The sequence below is a fragment of the Lagopus leucura genome, unplaced genomic scaffold, assembly GCF_019238085.1.
Source record: "Lagopus leucura isolate 7727_CA_CO unplaced genomic scaffold, USGS_WTPT01 Super-Scaffold_100026, whole genome shotgun sequence".
NCBI lineage: Eukaryota > Metazoa > Chordata > Aves > Galliformes > Phasianidae > Lagopus > Lagopus leucura.
Window position 1 is genome coordinate 2842711 of NW_024962277.1, and position 20562 is coordinate 2863272.

Sequence of the window (20562 nt, forward strand, 5' to 3'; positions counted from 1 at the left end):
CTGAATCAGCTGTAGAAAGCAGTTGCCAGCTTGGACTGGAATTTTTCCATCCGTGTTTTTTCAGTTCAGAGTACTTAAAATATAGGTTAAAGAGCCTGTGGTAATCCTCATTCATCTGGGGCTTGAAGGCTAAATGACTGTGCAGGAACTTCTAGTTTCAGTAATTTTACCTTTTTTCATGTGACTTAAAAAAAAAAAAACAAAATAAAAACCTCAGCTGGATGATGAGGAGAAGAGATACAGTCTCACTGTCTCTTTTTGGCTGGTAAGAGAAGAGATTTCTATAGTTGTGTTGTCTGAAAAGTGAATTTGTTGCCCAGTGTGCAATAAGTCAATAATCACACACTGAGATGAGACTGCTTATTTTGGGTTTGCACAGCCTGGTGCTCGGTGGTTTCCCACAAGTCAAGCACCCCAAACAAAACTATCTGTGCTACAGACTTAGCTATTTCTCCAGTCCATCCTCCTTGGTTGGCAATTGACAATTACAGTATTGCTGACTGTACTTCCAGCACTATGTTGCTCAGGTGAAGGGTCTCACCTGGGCAGGGGTTTTTTTGACCTGCAGGTGTGATTTTAGTACTATAATGAAGGTAGTTCAGCTAAAGATACATGAGTGCTGAGTTCTTCTTGCCAAGTGGGCCCACATCTTCAGACCATCCTGAATGATGTCCTCCTCAAGGCCTGCAGGCTCTGGGATGTCCCAGGTTAATAGATACAATTTATTGCTCTGATACCCATCACAGAGTCCGCTCAGTTTTTAGAGTCAACCTTCAGCAGTTTGCGTTGGAGAGCTGTTACTAAAAGGATGCTAATGGTGACTGCTCCACAGAAATAGAAGAACTAACAATGTCAGTGCACTTAATGTCGTTTCAGGCAAACCGACCGTGGGTGATTCTGTCCCGGACTGTGTCTGCACCCTGTCCGCTACTTTGGAAGGAGCTGTGTAAAGGCCGGAATGGGTCAGCGTGCAGACACGGCCGTGCATTGAGGGACACCACTGCCTGCCCTGCTGGGCCAGACCTCGGGAAGCCCTGCAAAGAAACGCGGTTCTGCGATTGGTAAGGAAAGCGGAGGGCCGTACCTTTCTAACTGAACGCGTTTCTAACAGCACTGCACCTGTCGGGGTTTTGGTTTCGCTGCTCGCCGTCAGCCGCGGCGCCAGCATCACCGCGGTGCGAGCTGCGGAACGCACACAGAAGAAAAAACGCTGCTGTCAGCCACGTTTAATGCACCGAGGGACGCCGCTGTTACCGCCTGCCCCGCGTGCTGCCGGGCGCTACGGGAGGGGAGGGCTCTCCGGGGCCGTTTTGCCCGAAACCCCCAACTTCTGTATCGCGCTTCCCGCGGCCCAGCGCGGCCGCACCGCCTGCCCGGCAGCGACCGCAGCCCCGCCCGGCCCCGGCCGCCACAGCGCTCCGGCGCGGCGCAGATCGCGTTTCCCGGCAGGCCGCGCTCCGCCACGCCGCGCAGCGATGGAAGGGAGAGCTTCACTACGACTCCCATAATGCACCGCGGCGGTGTGGAGAGGAGAGCGAGGCGGGAGGCGGCGCGGGGTCCGCCGGGAAATGCAGTCCTCGCCGCCTTTCGGCCGCGCGGCGGAGGGCGGCGCCGCGGCGAGGGGATGTGGCTGAGCGTGACGCGATTCTGTCCGCGTTGGAGCCGGGACGGCCGTGGCGAGCGTGACGTGGCAGAGAGCGAGCGAGCGCGGATCTCGGTCACACAGCCGCCGCCGCCGCCGCTTGCGCCTTTATAAGTGGGCGCCGCCGAGCCCTGCCACGCTCAGCGCGCTGCCCGCTCCGCACAGCCGTCCGCCAGCGGAACCCGACGCCGCGCCCGCCCTTCCTCCGCCGCCATGGGCCTCACCATCTCCTCGCTCTTCTCGCGCCTCTTCGGCAAGAAGCAGATGCGCATCCTCATGGGTAAGGGCCGAGCGGCCGGGCCTGCCGCTGCCGGGCCCCGCACCGGCCTGCCGTGCCGTATTGCGCTGCGGCCGGGCCCGGCGGGGGGCAGGGAGCGGAGCGGCGTGGGAGGGGGGGGGGGCTGTTGTACTGTGCCGTGCTCTTCATTTAGGGGCCGCGGGAGGAGAGGGAGGTGGCGATGGGGCTGGAGGCGGCAGCCCCTTCCTCGGCACCGCGCTACCGCCGCGGCCCGGAGCGGACAGTCGAGCGGAGGTGGGGGGGCCGCGCCGTGCCGCTCTGGGCCGAGCCTGCGGCGGATCCGGACACTGGGTCGGGGCGGCCGGCGGCGGCGGCGCTCGGGAAGCGCGGGCTCTGCGGCGTGGAACTCGGGCGCCTTCTGTTCTGCCGCCCGCCCCCGTCGTGCCTCGTGCTCCAGGCCGCACGGCGCTTCTCTCGGAGCTCGGCTCGAGCGACCCGCTGCTGGGCGGCGGTTCCCGGCGCCACCCGACAGACGAAACGCCGGCGGCCGAAGATTCCCACCGGGGGATCGCGGTTCAAAAGGTCACGGGCGGCAGCGCCGCGTTCCGCACTTCCTCCTCCACTTCTCCTTTCCTTCTCCGCTTTGCCGGCCTGCGTGTGTCCGCAGCTGCGCGGCCCCGCGCCTCAAGCGTTCCTCGGCCGCTCTGCGGCTCCCCGCGCTCCCCGCGCCCCGAACGGGGAGCTGGCTGAACTTGCCGGCTTGCGGTGCTGGGTCTGCCCGGCAGTCCGGCTCTCCTTGTGGCTCCGAAAGGTGTGAGACCTTCAGGTGAGCCCGGCTGCGACGGGAGGTGCTGTCTTGGTAACTGCGTGCCACAGAATAATGAGAGCAGGCACGCAATGTCAGGCACACCAAAACGGCCTGCGAGGGCTTGCGTTTCCTCACTGGTTTGTAATTAGTTCAGATCCAGCTTAGCTGTGACTTACAGCTGTACCTTTGTCGTTGTTGTTTTTTCCCCATCTTTGATTTCAAGGCTTTTACTGTATTCACATGCAAGGATCAGAGCATGAGACTGCTCCTGCCTTTTGGTGAGTGTGAGAGGAAACACGTCTGCTGTGTTGTGAGGAGGCTGTAGTGCAGGACCTAAATTGGCTGTTGAGAAGCAGAGTGTTGTATCGTAGAATGTGTAATTCACCTGTAACATAGAAAAGAACCTCAGGATAACATTCTGCATTGCATATTAGTGCTTGGAGATGTCTGAACGCTAGAACTGACTTAGACCTTTCCTCAGTCCTACTCTTACATGTGTATGTCTGCAGAAGTCTTCACTCCTGGCTTCATGTGCTAAAAAAGGAATGATACTCACTGTGCAGTACTGTGCCAGCTATCTTTTGCTGTAGCTGTGTGAGTGGTAACTGAGATAATAGCTACTCAGAAGCTTCAAATGCAGAGGTAATTATTGAATACTGAGTAGTGAGGGAGGGCCAGATTATTTGGAAAGCGTGTTCTTGTACAGCTCACAACAACTTAACAATCTTCTGTTCTTCTTCTACCAGGGTAGACTTGCATTCTTTTGGCATTCTTTGTGTGTGTTTTCTTGAAACTGTGTTGAGAATCAGCCCTTTGTGGGCCCCGAAGAGTTATCCACTTGAAGCCAAGCCTGAAAGAGGAATAGTAGTACTTAAAGGATGAAGATAAGATTTGAGAGATCTGGTGTCAAGGTAGAAGAAAAGTGAAAAAGTGAAGGAATAACCATCTCTATTAAATTGGGACTCATCAACTTTGTTTGTTGTTAAGCAGTACTTGATGTATTGTGAGCTTTGTGAACCAATTAAAGATGGTAGGAGCTTCCCTCCCCCACCCCTCTTCTCCTCTGGTCATGGGAAACATTGATGTTGGAAGCAGCAACATGCTGTGTTCTGTACTATCTGGAATCTGTGACTGCCAGAGCGTATTGGTCTTGATGGGGTTTCCATTTAGAAAGTCAGTCCTCAATTCTTTTTGGTTTTATTTTTTTAAATTTAGTGTATGGATGTTTGTGTTAGGGTGCCTGCAGCAGCTTGGTACTCAGTCACCAAGGCAGGAAGCTGGTAACTGAGGAGCTGATGTGATCACAGGGGTGGTATATGGGACAGCGAGAATGACAAGTTTGATGTTTAGAAGTGTGGTTGACGGGCTGTAAACGAAGCATTCTAAGGAGTGAAGGCCTTAGAACTGCATTTGTTTTCACGGCAGCTGGAAGTGCTGCAGATGTAAATTCTCATTCTAGAGGAAGAGGATGTTTGACTTAAATTGTAACAAGTGCAAGTCTGTGCTTCCCATCTGTGTATAACACTCGGTGGTATAACTGCTGTAATGCCCACGTGGAGGTTGTTAGGCTGATGTGGTGGGCCAGAGGGAAGATCTAGGATTGGAAGTTAACATTGTTTGGAGATTTAAGGCTTCAGGTTTTAGTCTTGATAGTAACTTCTCTATCATGAAATTAACATGACGTAACTCATTGACATCATGTTCCAGTACAAATGTAAATGTATTTATTTATATATGAGGCAGCAATCTTGTAAGCTGCTGGACCACGAAAGAAATGTTTCCTAGAGGCTCAAAACTTAAATTTGGTGCTGTGACTTGTTTGTCCTATGAAGGGCATCAATAAACTGAAATAAGTGTGAACAGATGCTCTGCTGTTGATAACTATTGATTATTTAGAGTTAAGAGCTTTTACTTGACTAAAAGTGTCAGTTTCTGATGACTTGCATCACGCAGATGTTACTTTCTTCTGCCAAAGGCTGCTGTCTCAGTGGTGGAGTTACAGGAAAACACCCATCCATAACTCAGCTTGCCTCACTGCAAAGTCCAACAGCTTCACTACAGTTGTGGATGAGCCTGGGTCTCAGCAGCATGTCTGGGCATTGTGCTCATGTAGCTCGTGTATCCTTCTGCAACACTGCTGGGGCAGCAGGAGGTTCTGGTGCAGGAGCAGGACGGGTTTATCTGTATCTCTACAGATTTATCTGCAGCATCTCTGCTGTAACACATCAAACACTGAACTAATTCTGTAGATAATGCATTTTTCTCTTGTTGGCAGTTTTCATGGGTCTTGTGTTGTTCAGCTGGTAACTGTTGTGGTTTTGGGGCTGGGGGTGAGGGGAAGGAAGAATTAAGAGTATGTTTAGCTGTAATTTGGTTATTTATTTCATATCTGTACACTGGAGATCTGCCACATACAATGCACATCCGTGGCTTGCTTGCTCGTGAATATCTAGGCATCCTGGAGATGTTCACCTGAGGCTGATCTGCTACGTAAGAAGAAAGCTGGGTTTCAAGTGTTGTGCTATTTAAAACATAGTTTTTCAGCTCAGATGGAGTACCTGGGGGTTTCAGAGTTTCCTTAAAGAGTTTTGGCACTTGGTTGTTGCAGGGAAAATGCCAGTGCTTGGAGGTTTCCAGATCCACAAGTTCCTCTGAAGCTGCGCTCAGGGTTCTCAGCTTTTGTTGAGCATGTTTGGCTCCAGCAGAGACCCACGCTTAGACAGCGGGGAGCTTAAAAATCTTAATTTAGTTTGAGCATTTGGGGAGTTCATTCCTTCTCAGGGAGCTTTGTTTTTTGGTGGCTGCGTTTTCCTCTTGCTCTGTGATGTTGGTAATTAGAACAACGTCTAATTTTTACTTCTTATTCACAATGATAGTGAAAAAGAAAAAAAAAAATTGACTGCAGTTGCATATTAAACTGTGTTCACAGCACTGAGCTACAGAGCACCAAGGTTCTGTAGTTGTTTCCTGTAAGAGCAGTCGGTGCCCTGAGAAGGAGGCAGTGCCCTATGAGTTTGGTTTCATTTTGAGTCAGGAGGTGACTTTTGCTTTCATGTTACTGCAGCGCTAAGGGAGCCGTTGCAGCCAACTGAGCAGCCACTCAGAACTTATGCATGGGCTCACTGAGTGGGAAACTTCCATGGGACACCTAACTGTGTTGCCAAGCAAGGATACCATTTGGCTTCTTGTATGAGTATTACTTATTTCTTCAGTGAAGGTTTGATTTATTTTATTTTATTTTGCTTGGGTAGAACTTTTACTGCCACAAATGGGCATTTATTGAAGCTGATGCTGTGGTAAGTGCTTAGTACCTGCTGTTTGTTTAGGTGCTTGCACTCAACGTAGGGCAATACCATAAAGAACAGTGTTTGAACTTGCTCTTGTGTGTTCTGAAGTGTCAATAGGTATTTGCAAGAACAATGTTATAAAACTACCGTGTGTGCCTCAGTGTTAGTGATGCTTCTCAAAAAATGCCTCTGGGCATCCAGTTTTGGTAAGGAATGCATATCTATCCTGCAGCTTGCCTTTAAAAACAGCTGACTTAACTTTGGCTGTAGCAGTGAAGAGCAAATGGCAGTGCAGCAGGCTTTCAGTAAGGATGGCCAGACCTGGCTAAGGAAAGCATCCTGGTGGGTCTCAGTGTGTAGAAGTGATGTCATGGTGAGAGCTCACAACTCTTGGAATATATGTGGAGGGGAAGGACAAGAGTTGCCTCGCATAGCTTGTGCTTTTGATAAATCAAAGGGAGTGCAATGAGGGAGATGGAAGTGTCTTCCAGTGCTGTTCACACTGCTTCAGGTGTGCATGGAACCGACCTTAGCCGGACATCAAGTTGGATGTTCCCCTGCTTGAGTGCTAAACAGCAGCTGTGTGATTAGTTAGAAGTGATGTTCTGTTGGTAGATTGTTGTGAGGCATTGAAACCATCCTGACTCTCTGGAAAAAATAACTTTAAGAAAGAATGAGAAAACTCAAGTAACACAAATCTGAAGGAAGATGGCTAGAAGATTCTGAATCTGTAGGTTGTGTATGAAGATGCGCTATTGAGCTTGTTTATTGCCTGAGTTCTCTCTCAGAACTGGGTAGAGATGAGGCAAAATATGTAGTAGTATATCAACAATGACTTAAGAGAATATAATAAGATCTTTTTTTTTCCCTTAGAGAAAACAAAACCAAAGCTAATACATCTAAAATGGCATCTCTTTGAAATGAGGAGGTTGAGTTCATATTGTGAACTAAATAAAATTTTCTGTTTTTTCCTAGTTGGTTTGGATGCTGCTGGTAAGACAACTATCCTTTATAAGCTGAAACTAGGAGAAATTGTCACCACAATTCCCACTATTGGTAAGATAAATTCTGATGTCTTCATAACCAATTCTCATCTTTGTTCCTGTTGCTCAAAATGTGTGTTGTAGGCATGGGCTTCTGAAGAGTGTAGGAGTTAGCTGTCCTTGCTGTTAGCGTAGGGATGGAGGCAAACAGAGCAGCTTCAGGGTGCCTTACATAACCTGGTACTGCCATGACAGTAATTCTCGTTCTGTGTCGCCCAGAATATGCACCCAGGCAGGAGACCTGTCTGACAGCAGCCAGCAGCTGATGCTCAGGAGTACAGGAGCCATTTAGGTAGCAGTGCTCTGCCTTAACACCAAGAGTCTTCGCCAGTTTGTGGTTGAGAGGCTCTTTCAACTGAAGGTGGTGTTTTGGGTCTAACTGCCTTTTCTTTTTGGTCTCCCAAAATATAAAAGGTCTTGTCAGAATTCACTTGTCAGAATTCAACTTTGAGAAGTTATCTTCAGCAGGATTGGAATTATGTTCTAACGTTACCATTAACTATTTCTAATGGACTCTTTTATTCTAGGTTTTAATGTGGAAACGGTAGAATACAAAAACATCTGTTTCACAGTTTGGGATGTTGGTGGTCAAGATAAAATCAGACCTCTTTGGAGGCATTATTTCCAAAATACACAGGTAAGAGTTCTAAAATAGCAGTGGTTACTATCCTATTTTGTAAAGGCTCGTTATGTGCTGTAGTGTCTATCAAAAGTTGTCCTGTCTCTTCTTTCAGAAGGGTTCCTTGCTGTCTTTCTCAAGTTCTGTGGGATGCCCAGGCTTTTAAATTTAAATTAAATTAAATTACCCAGCCATTTAAATTTATTTTTTTTACCCTGAAGGTTTCAGAGCTTAGTGGTGAGCACAGCTTAATGAGGGCAAAGTCCTAAGAATCTTTTAGCATTCTGTAATAAGCGAGAGCAGCTGTTAGTTTGTAAGGAACAATTGAGCTGGGTTTTGATCTATCTGAACTGGTATGGATTTATGCAAAAAGTGTTATTGTCTAAAGTCCTGCACTGAGCATCAAAAGTGTACAGCTTTTTTTTCTTTACATATCAGAGTATCTAAAACACATGCAGAGTACCTAAAAGTGTCTTTAATATCTTGCTACTCATTGCTTAGCAAGTGACAGTTTCATGCTGGCATGATTACTGACATTCTTGGTGGTGTAAATGTAATTCTTTCCTTTGGCTCACAGGCACTGAGATAAATCGCTTACTAATACTGAGGAACTTAAGTGGTGAGGTTTGGGGTTTTGTTCTGTTGGATCTAGAATTGTTTCCAAGACATGTCTGTGCAATGTAAGTGTGATAGTTGGGTGCAGAAAACCGAGCTCTAGGCAGACAAAAAGCAGCTAACACTATTGTTATTTCAGTAATAATTATTTATGATAGGATTGGACTGAAAATATTCTTAAAAGTTGCTTCTGCTGTCTTCAAGAGAATAATAAAAATGGTCAGAGAAAAGCAGTGCTTATGTGAGGAGTGCACTTGGGTAACACAGATACTGCTAGAAATAATATTTGGTGCAAACATTTGGTGAAGAACTTACAATTCCTGCGCTGCATTTAATGTAATGCTGAGAGAAAAGGGAGGTGCAGGGAAGGAAAAGTGTTAGTTTAGGAAACCTTGTTTGGGTTCTTTGTGCATTTTGTTTTGTCTGTTTTGAAATTAATGATTCCTACACCAATATGTTAACTGACATTTCCATTTAATATTGTGGGTTGCTGGTTTGTTTTGTTGCTTTTTTTTTTTTTTTAACTTAAAAGTTCTAGCTTAGTTCTGCTGTTGATACTCACTGTGTAGTTGTTCAGACAGACATCTTGTGATGCTTGAGCAGGATAAACAGAACTTTCTGAGAAATTTGCCTTCCTCAAGCCAGACTAATTTCTTGCAGGGCCTCATCTTTGTGGTGGATAGCAATGACAGAGAGAGAATTGAGGAAGCAGCAGATGAGCTGCAGAAAATGGTAAGTGTTGATGCTTTCTGGAAGAAATATCTTTTTTGAGGTTTGGGGTGATCTTTGTTTTTTGTTAGGATGAATGAGATTCTTGAGCGTGTTTTTGCAGTGCGTATTGTCTGCACCAGGGAGTTCTAGCTTTAGTGCACTGTGTAGTAGCTGCAACTCTGTAGAAAGCTTTCCCTCAAGAACTACTCATGTGAGAATCTTTCATAAAGTGTTAAGAAAAATGCAGGAGGTGAGGGAAGAATTTTAATAAATACTTGAGAATTTGATCAGCAAGGTCCTGATGGACTTAAACTGCTTATTGAAAGAATATTTCTTCTAGAACTTCTGGATACTGGATGAATTTTACTATCCAGTGACTCGCGCAATAATGAAAAAGCAGATCATGCTTAAAACAGTACTTAGGTTCCTTTAGTGCTTGTTGAAGTACTGAACTGAGCTAATGTAGTAACATGGCTGTTTGTTTTTCTCTCAGCTTCAGGAGGATGAGCTGCGAGATGCCGTGCTGCTGCTGTTTGCAAACAAGCAAGATCTGCCGAATGCCATGGCAATCAGTGAGATGACTGATAAACTAGGCCTGCAGTCCCTGCGTAACAGAACTGTAAGTGCTAAACTTGTCTGGTTGCTAACTCTGGCTTGCTTTATTAGATGTCATAAAATTAGTCTCCCTTTAAAGCAAAGGAAGCTTTCACCTCTTTCTGTAGAGAGATGCATGTACCTGCTATTAAACTCTAGGACAAAGTTGAAGATCCTCCTTTAAAACAGGTGATCTAGAGGTGTAACTCAGTGCATGCAGCAGCATGTTGCAGGTGTTTTCCCTCACCTTTTTCTGGAAAAGTAGAAATGTTGCAGCCTGTTGCTGAAATGTAACCATCAGTGTTTGAGGAGTGTGGCAGGCTTGCCTCAAGTCCAAGTGCTCACTTCTCAGGGACAAAATGCTTTGTGTATTCTCATCCCAACAAAGATGTAAGGAAATGAAATACTTCTTGACTAATTACATCTCATCTGTACAGCCCTCTGAGATACAAGGTTGCTTCACATAAACTATCTGTCCTTGTGTAGTGCTCATGTTGTTTGACACACTAAGTTTATATGTAGTCAGATGCCCTAGAGGTCCCTTAAATCTGATAATTGCATGCCTGTTTCCAGGAGAGCAATCTTGCAAAACAGAGAAGCTAGTTTTTCACATATAAAACAAGTGCCAGTTTGTTTTTTTTTCTTCTCGATGCACTAAAATGTATTTTGGCACACGGAGCTTCTGGATGATGTGTAAACCCTACCTACTTTGCCTATACTTTTCAAAGCTCAGAAAATACCCTGTTCAGTATTGCCTCTGGGGTGCAAAACAATGTTTAAAGAGCACTATTTGAGTTTGTATCTGAGTGTCACATACTGTGATAACTTAGTTTGCGTTCTGTCAGTATGTAAACTTCTTTCTGTCTGTGTTCTGTGTTAACAGTGGTATGTCCAAGCTACCTGTGCTACGCAAGGAACTGGTCTGTATGAGGGACTTGACTGGCTCTCAAACGAACTCTCAAAACGCTAACTCAAACTGGATGACTCTTTCACCAGGGACATGTTTGATATAAGTGGTCTAGGCTTGTTACAACAAAATTAGTTTGCATCTTGGTTATTACAATATCTGGAACTGATCTTTGGGCAGGATATTACAGCATTTCAACTTATTTTGTTGCCAATTATTGTTTACCGAGGTACATGTTGCAAAGGTAGCAATATGCTTGGGTAAAAATCTCCTTAACTTGGAAAAAAGTGTATCTTCTGATTCTACTTCCCTTGTTAGTCTAAATGCCTGAATATAGTTATCGTGACATCTTCAAGATCTGTTCTGAATACTTTTTTTTGAGCCCCAATAAATTAATGTTTTAATTTTTTCTCCCTGCTACTTTTAGTTTACTGATGCCCTGTTTCATTCCTCAGACAGTCTGCTGATTTAAAAATGTAGCATTCCGTATATTTATTTCTCTCCCTTGCCAAAAAGAATTCCTAATACTGCTTGTCCCCGCCGAGAAAATGCTCTAAAACACTATTCAGATCTGCTGCACTGAGGAACGTTTTATTAATCCTTGGGTTCCATTGGCCCAACTTGCCTTTGTGAGAATTGGATTGGATGGGTAGAATAGTTCTGTGCTGGCTGCGAAGAGCTCATGTTGAGGTTGTTTTTAATATTCAGCAGATTGTCTTCCTTTATATTGTATCTTTTTTTTTTTTATGTTGCATGTTGCTTTTTGGTATCAGCCTGACTATTTTTGCCCAGTGTATAATAGTTCTGCTGAAGTTTTACTGTTTGTTGGTGGACATATCTTCATAATGAGATTTTGGAAAATTCATCAAACTCAATGGATTAGTTTCTTCATAACCCACTTGGAATTATTCCTAATAAAATGATAAAATGTATTGTTCTGTGTATGCTCTTGATTCTTAAGTAGTTGAACTGTGACTTATCACATACTCATTTTCCATAAACTGAGCTTCATTGCAGCTTGAATGTGAACGTAATTCTCATTTTCACTTGTCTGGGGCTGTACAGAGTGGGGCACAAGGTGGGCAGAGTTGTATACAGTGCAGTAGAGTAGTTGTCATCAAGACCTATAATTGTGTCTTTTGAAGTTGTAAATCTAAAATTCCTTTTAAGTTGTCCAGATATGAAAATACTAACAGTTACAAAAACAGTAATAAAACAAGTACAAACTGTCTGAGAAGCATGCATGTCTGTCTTGTAGTTGTTTCTGCACTTAAAAACAAGGTGGTTTTTAGCAGGCGGTGGTGGTTGGTTAGCTGAAAAGTGAAACACTTGAACAGGCTTTAATCAACATTGTTTTAATGGTGATGGACACCCCCCAGAAATAAGGTCTATATAGTTTCTACTGTGTCCCTTCCCTCCCTGACATGGTTTCAAAATGCTTAAATTAACTCTTTTCAATCTTGTTCTATTTTTCTGTCTGTTGAACAGATGCATACAGCTCAGTCTTGTGTCCTAATTGTCTTTGGGTAGTTGAAGTATGATTTCATGGCAGATTTGACCTCAGCTCATATCCTATAAGTTCAGATCTTGCTGTCCTTCCTCCAAGAAATCCCAGTGCCAAGGTTTGCTAAGCTCAAGCAGGTTCAGATGAAGAGCAACTTCCAAGCAGGTTCCGGTACCCATGAGACTGAAGTTTCTAGGAAACAGTTACTGTGAGCACCAATAACTGGAGGGAATTCCAGAGCTCTTGAAATGAGTCAGTGACTCTCCTTGGTGTGTAACAGAAACCCAAGAGATAGAGTTAAGGCAATGTTCTGCTTGTAGCTTTAATGAGTTGCTGAGTACACGCAGAAGTAGATACATCTGTACATTGGATCAGCACTTGTTAGTAAGTGTGTTTCTGGTAAAGCAGCTTCTTGAAATAAGCCTTAGAAGGAATGCCTTGCTCAGAAATGCTGGCTGGTCTGTTAGGTGGGCTGTACTGGTAGTTACAGTGAGCTAAAGTGAAACAATTGTGAGATTAAATGCAAGAAGCATGGATGAAAGAGGACTGTTACCTTGAAGGCAACGTTCTTTTTGATGCAGGGAGATGAAGACTTTTTACTGGTTTAATTCTTTAAAATGCTTTTTAAATACCTAACCTGGTTTAGGTGAGCTGTGTTTGGCCACTGCTGAGTTACAGTATGTTAATAACAGTTGATACTACAAAGGGTCACTGTGTCTGGCTTCGTCTGCAGGCTGTAATGCTGCTATAAAATGAGCGATTTACTAAATCAAAGTAGTAAAGATCTTCAGCCTCATTTTAAAATGAGGGATGTGGGTGAAGGCTACAGCTTGTAAGTAAGGTGGGAGTCAGTGTAAAGAAAAAGATCTCCTTCCTAAAAAGCTAGCTGAAACAGTGCTCTTCCCTTTTCTATACCATGGGTTAGAGAAGGGAAAGTGACATGCTTGTGGCTCTCTTAATGCCAGCTGAGCAGGTAGCACAACAAATAAGCATACTTCAAAAATGCAGAATATTGCTTGTTTTTTAGGAGGTGGCTGGGAGGTTCTTATGAGGAGGATATGGAGAATTCCAGCTGCTGAAACACACGCAAGCTTAGAATTATGAGGTAAAATGGTGACAAGTTTGATAGGGTTCTGTGAATTTGGGATCTAGAAGTGGTTTAGGGAAGAATTAATTGGGCAAAATATAGACAAATATGTAGGGGGAACAAAGAAGCTAAAATCACCTTGTGTTGAGTAGGAGGTACCATGCATAACCTCACAGATGTAAACACATCTGGGGAACATATGGAATATCAAAGGATTGCTTTTTGCACTTGCCAAAAATCACAAGTTCTTCTGAATTGTCTTTTTCCTAACCTAGATCCCAGTACTGACACTTCCAGGTGTGCCTGCCTAACTCCTGACGCAGTGCTGCTACTGGCAGTCAGCCTGTGCTGTTGCATTTTACTAATTAAACCAGAGATGCTTGGCCTGGAGATTCTCAGCATTAACTTGTGCAGCTGAAATTCCTTCCAAAAATATTGAAGGATTATCTGCCATGTGCAGGGGCCGTCTGATTGGGCCTATAACAGTACCCTTTTTTTGCCTTATCACTTGGTTCCTGCACCAGCCAAGCTGTCCTATGCTCTCTCCTTTATCTACAAGGAGGCAAAGCAGCAGCAGCCCAAACACCGTTGTAGGGATTAAGGGGAACTGCCTCTTCAGAGGCAGTTCCAGCACAGTAGGGACTGTCAACATAGTATACAAGTAGGAAGAAGAAAAACTTACCTCTCAGCAATTGGAGCCAGCTACCAGCTTCCTTTACAATGACAGGGGTGTGAGTTGTGGCACCTGTTTAAGTCATCCTTACTTTTAATTCATCTGTGAACTAACAAGTGGCTCAGCCGTCCTCTTTGCTTGCAGTTCTTTAACATCTTCCTTTAAGTACTTTTTTAGCTTCCCTTACAGTAGGGCATTCTATCACAAGCCCTTATTGGGTGATATTGCTTCTCAACATTATGATCTGAGCATGACCAGGTTAGTTAAGAACTGCATGGCCATTTCAATATTAGCATAGACAGCGGAGTTTCAAGTGTTGTTTTATAAGTAACTGTAAACACAGCATTGGATTTTAGCTTAATCTTCTGGAGAGTTACCAGCTAACTGGAAGAAGTTCTGAATTACAACTTTTTTTTTTGTTTAAACAGCCTTTTAAGTCTTCTACCATTTGAGATCAAGCTGTTGTTTACTTTTGTTGGTTTGTTGTTTTTTTTTGCACTATCACATTAGGACTTGTTTTGCCACGCTAGGCACCTGTGACTGGAGAGAAATCAAGTGAGAACTGGCAGAAAAGGAAGCTTAATAGGTGAAAAGATGATGTGGTGAAATACCTTTAAGTGCTGATTGTTTCATATGGACTAATTATGCAGGGGAAGTTAATGATTCATATCCTTTCCAACAAATTCAATGAAGATAAAGCGAGTTTCCCAACATCCAAACTACCTAGACTAGACTGGTTCCACATGGAACACTGTACAAAACCAGTATTTGTGTTTTGTAGTATAAGTACTTTCTATAAAGTTTTAAGTAACTTGTTTCTTTCTTTAAAAACGCAGGCAGAAATGGATACACCACATCATTTATTTTGTACCTCCCCACACCTGAAAAGAGATTATCAAATTATGTTGTCAGAGTTCCCTCCCATCCCCAGCTGGCTGTCCTAACCTCAAATACTACTGACCATAGACAACAGATGGAACAGTAATGCAACCTATATCTAGAATCCAGTTTAGTAAGTGTTTAAGTGACCCTCACTACCCCGGTGCTAAAGTGGGCAAGCAAAGTGCTTCCAAGTTGATTATCATCTTAAATTTAACATAGCTGTTGATTGAACAAGACCATTCACAGCTAATTAATGTTTTTTTTCAGAAGGCAGCAGGTACAGTGATCATGCCTCTTGCTAAAAAACTGCCTGATAAACTCAGCTTCTGAGTTTATTTTAAAAGCTCTGTCTTATGACAGTAATCACAACGAGCTGAATGAATCCAAACCATGGTTATTTCTTTTCAGATTCTGCATCTGGTTCTGATCAGGGTTCAGTTTGTACACTTATTTATAAGATTTAATTCATATCTTCAACGATTTTAGTCCTTTAAAAACCAGTAAAAGGATATATAACCCAACTTTCAAAACTTTACAGCTGAAATATTTTTTTCTATTGGTATATAAAAAGGGAAAGGAGCAATTGTTGTACAAGTTCACGTCAGCGGTGAGATAACCTTCAATAGCACCATTAAACACAGTCACTTTTCTTAAATTGCTCTCATTTTAGTAGCATACAAGCCAGGGTTGAACCTCAGTTCCTCAACAGCACATCAATTTGTACAAAAACTCCAAAAAGCATTATGCAAAAGCCAATCTATTTCCACTTTAAGTCACATACGAGTGCTATATGATCTGAAGGATGTGAAACACTTGGCAAAGCCTGATGGGTTGTTACTTCTTCATGACTTGGCAATGGAATGACCTGTTCAACTTCCAGAGCATTTCTGTCAATGAAAATGTAGTCCAGACATCCATAAAACCCACCAACATAGTTTGTATATGCAGGTTCTCCACAAGCACTCTGTAGTTGGAAGGGATGGCTTAGAGGCATATTGCACCTTTCCTCTTCTCCATTAGAGGCCCAATCTTCGTGATCTTCAGCAATGCCACCAGTGTTAATAAAGCCATAAGTTCCAGATGATGGTGTGCTATTAAAGTCTCCACAGAATATGAGTGGTATATCAGGGTACAAGTCACGTGCTACATACTTGATGTGAGACAAAGCTACAGCAATTTGGATGAGACGAATGTTCCCACCTAAAGATGTAAAAATATGTTACTTAAAATACTTTGTGAAGGCACTGGAAGAGTTTTTAAGTTGTTCATTTAGACACATGTCACATACAGCTCTGAAACAGCACTCTTGCTTTAAATTCCCCACTGTCTGTATTTCAGAATAGTTTCCATAAATAAAGATGTCTTCGATACGTGACCATCAAAACTGCACAGCAGAGCACATTTAATTGTTCTTCCCATGAATTTAAAAAATTATGTACCTTAAACACCCATATTGCAGCAGCCTTCTAATTCTTGGAAACTAACCTTGCAGTGTTTGTGAGTGGCACAGAACTAAAACAGAACTAATTTAATGGAGGAGAGTCTCTTTCTGAAAGCTTCAGTAGCCCAACTTGTTTCCTGTGATAAAAGCACCACAACATTGCTCTTTTGGGTACAACAGGATGGGGGAAACCATGAGCACACACAGAGCTGTACTTTATGGTCTACGTTTCAGGCAAATTGTGTTTAATGTGACTGTCTTGTGTTTGTTTGGATTTTACTGCTGTCCTAGCAGATCACAGCAATCTTACTGTAAGGAAGATAAATCCAGTAGCCAGGCTTGGATCACTGAGGTAGGGAATGGGGCAGAAAAATCCTCAGTTCCACAAGTAAAGGGAACAGCTGCAAAAGAATAAGGAAGAATGCAGGAAAATTACCTTTTGGATGCCAGTAGAGATGGGTGTTAGCTACACAAAGCTTCCTAGAAGGATCAGTTTCAGACTGAAGAACTGAAACCTTTAAGAAAAAAAAGCCTTTAATCAGTTTTAAATAAAGGTTATATATTTAAATCAAATGCATTAGTTAGCTTACGCTTTCACAGCAACCCAGTCCAAAGAATCTGATGCTTAAAACTAATGAATGGCAAAACTCCTAAATTGAGTCTATTTATCCTCTTTATACGGTATAAATTTCAGCCACTTACAGTGCTAGTGTTACCACCACAGAACTCCACCAACATCTGGATATTTGATAAGTGCTCTGTCTGTAGCTTTCTGGTTTGACCACATTTTCCTTCAATCCATTCAGTAGTTTGAAAATGCAGACATTGCCCTCCCACCCCCCTCCAGCTCTTTCCTCGATTTGGGGTCAGAAACAGAGACAGAAGACTCTCTGGCTTCAGCAAGCAAACTGTAGTGCTGTATTCTTGTGAAATTAAATTTGGAGGTGACTCCAGTTATCGAGGAAAGTTTGCTACTCTTACTCATACCATTAAAAACCTGTAGGAGCATTTCTGAAATTCCTGACAGACTTCTATTAGCTCTGCAGGCTGCCTTACCGGCATCCACAAGATCATAGATCTGTCCACTCTTATTTCTACACGCCTGTGTTTGGTGGCATTATTAAAGCAGGCTAACTTAGGTTAATGTCACAACTGGCAAGATTAAGTTTAGTGACACACCTATCACAACACAGGATTGAGTAGTGAAACAACGGGCAGCTAATGCCCCACCTGGCCCAGCACTTCTACCAACTGACTTCACTTATGGCAAAGAAAGTAAGCTGCCTTTTTTTAAAGTTTGATGTTATTGCCTACATAAGGTTACTGGCAGCACTGTGTCTGCACTGCCCTGCCCCGTGCACGGCCAGCACCCAGCTAACAGGTGCACGTCCCTACATTGTGCCCACAACACTGGGCTATGGCTGCTGGACAGGGTGGCCACAGATACCTGCAGCACGGAGGATCTCTGCAGCACCTTGTCCCGCACCACGGGGTACCGGCTCAGCCTGTTGCGCAGCTCCGCGTGCGGCGGCTCCAACAGCAGCGCCTCACTGAACGCGACATCGTGCTGGCTCAGGAGACTGAACTTGTCCCTGCGGTAGAAGGTGGCCAGGCCCTCGTGCTGCTTCTCCTTCATCTTGAAGAGCCCCTCGAGCCCGAAAGCGTCCAGAGCCGGGGCCAGGCTGTCTGCGAAGACGGATTTGTCGACCTCCTGCAGGCAGACGAGGTCGGCGTTGTAGCCGGCCAGCTCCTTCTTCAGCAGGTTCTGCCGGTAGTCGACCTCCAGCGCGTACGGGGCGCAGTACGGGTACAGCACGGTGCGGGAGAACTCGGTCTGGGCGTAGGTGTCGGCCAGGATGTTGTATGAGACGGCGCGCACGGAGCCGCGGCCGCACGCCTTGCGCGTGTAGAGGTGCCGCGCGTCGAACGTGCACGCGCCCGGCCCGGCCTCCACGGGGCCGCTGCTCTCCACCTCGCGGGGCGGCCCGAAGCGCCCGGCACCGTCCCCGGGCGTGCAGCGCAGCTTCAGCCGCAGCCCCACCAGCGCGTTGGACGGCGTGAAGACACGCTCGCCACCCTCCGGCTCCCGTTCCTCTTCCCAGGCCGAGCCCTCCCCGCCGCCCTCCGGCCGCCGCTCGCGGTACCAGCGGAACAGGCAGTGCTGCGGGGCGGCGAACTCGGCGCTCATCTTGGGGCACACGGGGAAGCCGGCCAGCAGCGAGCGCGGCAGCCGCAGCTCGGTGAGCGCGGGCGGGTTGCGCTCCACGCGGTACCGCGCGGCCCCAACCTGCAGCACGGCGCCGTCCTGCCAGGCCGCCGCGTTCGGCACCTCCTCGGACACCGCCCGCCCGTCTCTGGAGAAGAGCCGCACCTCCGGCAGCTCGGCCTCGCCCGCCTCGCCGTCCTCCGCCCGCGGCTTCTTGCTCTTCTTGCCCGCCTTGGAGCGGCCCTTCGCGGCGTTGGTGGCGATGCGGGCCAGCGCCCGGCCCAGCGGCTCCGCCTGGTCCCGCTGCATGAACCGCGCGCTGCCGTCGGGGAGCACGAGCTGCAGGCTCAGCTTGGGTTCGGACGGCACGCAGCGCACGACGGCGCGCTCCGCGGGCTCCATAGCGGCGGGAGGAGCCCCGCCGCCGCCCAGGCGGCTCAGCCAGCCGAGGGCGGTGCGCAGCCCGCGCCACATGGAGCCGGCGCGCGGCGCTTCCGGCAGGAGCGGCCGGAAGTGAGCGGCCGGCACGGCCTCGCGCCAAGGGGCGGTGCTGCCAATGGCCGCAGCTCGTGCCCGCCCCGGGGCGGGAACGTACCGCCTCTCAGGTGCGCCGTTGCGCGCGTGGGCGCTGCAGCCGTTCAGTTAGCTGCTGCGTGTCTCTTACTGAGTTCTGTGCGTTCAGCGCGAAGCTGCCTTCTTTTCGGGACTGAAACCCTCAGGAGAACTCTTCACGTCCCCGTAATGTCTGGAAAGGGTGTCGGTTCTGCACATCAGGTACAGGGAGGGGCGAGCTGCCTGTGCGCCCTTCTGCCCCGGGTACCTGGGCTTTGTGCTCGTTTTTTGCTCGTTCAAAACCGCCCCGGTCTGCAGAATCGCATTACAAAACCGTCCCGGTGTTTGTAAAGCGGCCTGAAGCTCTCCCGCTGTCCTTATAGCCTCAGCCCCCTCAGGTTGGCAAGCAGGACGTGAAGTCCTCGCCGATCGCGGCAGGCAGGCGGGAAACCTGGCGGGAATTGCTGCTGGGCTCAGCTCGCTCTCTGTCGCCGCGTCCCTCAGCGCTGAGGCGGGATGCAGCTCCGCGTTTCCCCTTCTAGAAGCTGTTGAAATGCAGTTCGAGTTTGTGCGCGGCGTTTCCAAGGGAACGGCCCCGCAGCTCGGGCAGCCGCGCCCGGCTGAGCCCTGCTGCTCTCCCCAGCGCCACGCAGTTATTTCTGCAGAACCCGCGGCGTTGTGTTGCTTTTTACACGGTGTTCGCGCTGTTCCTTAATCTTTCTATGTGTGCTGCGTAACTTTTGAGGTACTTTGCGGATAGACGATAGCTTTAATCCTTTCCTTCCCTGAGAAATATGAAGGGAAAAATACGCTCTGCCCGTCTTTCAGCAGTTTCAGACCTCCCTCTGTATGCCTCTAGGTCAGCTTCGTGCTTCCATTTGCTTCTTTCCCATCAGGACTCTGCATCCTGCAGTGAAGTCACAGGAACAGTAATGCTGTCTCAGGCTCTATCAGAGCAGGAACTGAGATCCGAGTTACAGAGCAGCCAGATGCCCCACTCAGATGGAGCACCTTCCAATCAAAAGACTTTGAGAAGTTGGTTTCTTCCCATTGTTTTGCCTTCAGCGATTGCATCAGATACGTCACCATTACAGAATAAGCTGCTGACGTACCGAAGATGCAAAGAACAGCAAAGAATGCTTAATCAGTTACTGTGAGTAAAATGTTCAGTGGTGAAGTTCAAGGAATGTTGAAATTCAAACGAAAGAAACGTTGTACTTTTGACAACTGAGAAATAACACCGATGTTTGTTCATTTCAGAGGTATTTTTGTCACTATTGTAATGCTGAATATTTTCCGTCTAAAACTGTTAATAGTAGAAGAGTATTTGTTGAGATATTCAAAGAGCACCAATGTCTGGATCTCTTAGTTTCTTTCGTATGAGCAATCCAAACATGGATCTACTTCTAAAAGGCTTCTTTGTCACTAATCTTAATACATTTGCACATGAACTTGGTGGTCTGTGTTGCTGCCTGAGGATCACAGCTGCCAGGTTGATAAATACGTAGGTTGCTCCAAAAGTAATGCCTCCCATTTATTCCCACTTTTTTAGGATTAAACTTTTAGGATTAGGATTCCACGGTTTTATTTCCCACTCTGTACTTTATGTATTTATTTTTTACAATACAGTTGGACAACATCTGTTGTAGTAGTTTGAGGAAAAGTACACATAATCCCAACAGGAGCACAGAGCAGCTGGTGGGATCAATTAAGATACATCTATATGTATGTTCTGATTGTGGTTAGAACAAAT

The 20562-nt window shown here is 46.1% G+C and overlaps 3 protein-coding genes across 3 annotated transcripts in view; 2 read left to right on the top strand and 1 right to left on the bottom strand.

Annotated features, from left to right (window-relative positions):
- Positions 1-1682: 1682 nt before the first annotated feature.
- On the top strand, positions 1683-11396 carry ARF4 (ADP ribosylation factor 4). The gene is made up of 6 exons (XM_042880425.1): positions 1683-1922; positions 6951-7031; positions 7546-7655; positions 8913-8984; positions 9457-9582; positions 10441-11396. Exons 1-6 carry the CDS (start codon positions 1856-1858, stop codon positions 10525-10527), a joined length of 543 nt encoding a protein of 180 aa, XP_042736359.1. The 5' UTR covers positions 1683-1855; the 3' UTR covers positions 10528-11396.
- Positions 11397-14571: 3175 nt separating this feature from the next.
- PDE12 (phosphodiesterase 12) lies at positions 14572-18731 on the bottom strand. The gene is made up of 3 exons (XM_042880506.1): positions 17499-18731; positions 16488-16566; positions 14572-15810 (listed from the first exon to the last, which is right to left on the bottom strand). Exons 1-3 carry the CDS (start codon positions 18729-18731, stop codon positions 15368-15370), a joined length of 1755 nt encoding a protein of 584 aa, XP_042736440.1. The 3' UTR covers positions 14572-15367.
- Positions 18732-18998: 267 nt separating this feature from the next.
- Positions 18999-20562, top strand: part of DNAH12 (dynein axonemal heavy chain 12) — a 62677-nt gene continuing 61113 nt past the window's right edge. The window contains exons 1-2 of the mRNA XM_042880281.1: positions 18999-19031; positions 19799-19962. Of these exons, the coding sequence (XP_042736215.1) occupies positions 18999-19031; positions 19799-19962 (197 nt within the window). The remainder of the gene's footprint in view (positions 19032-19798; positions 19963-20562) is intronic.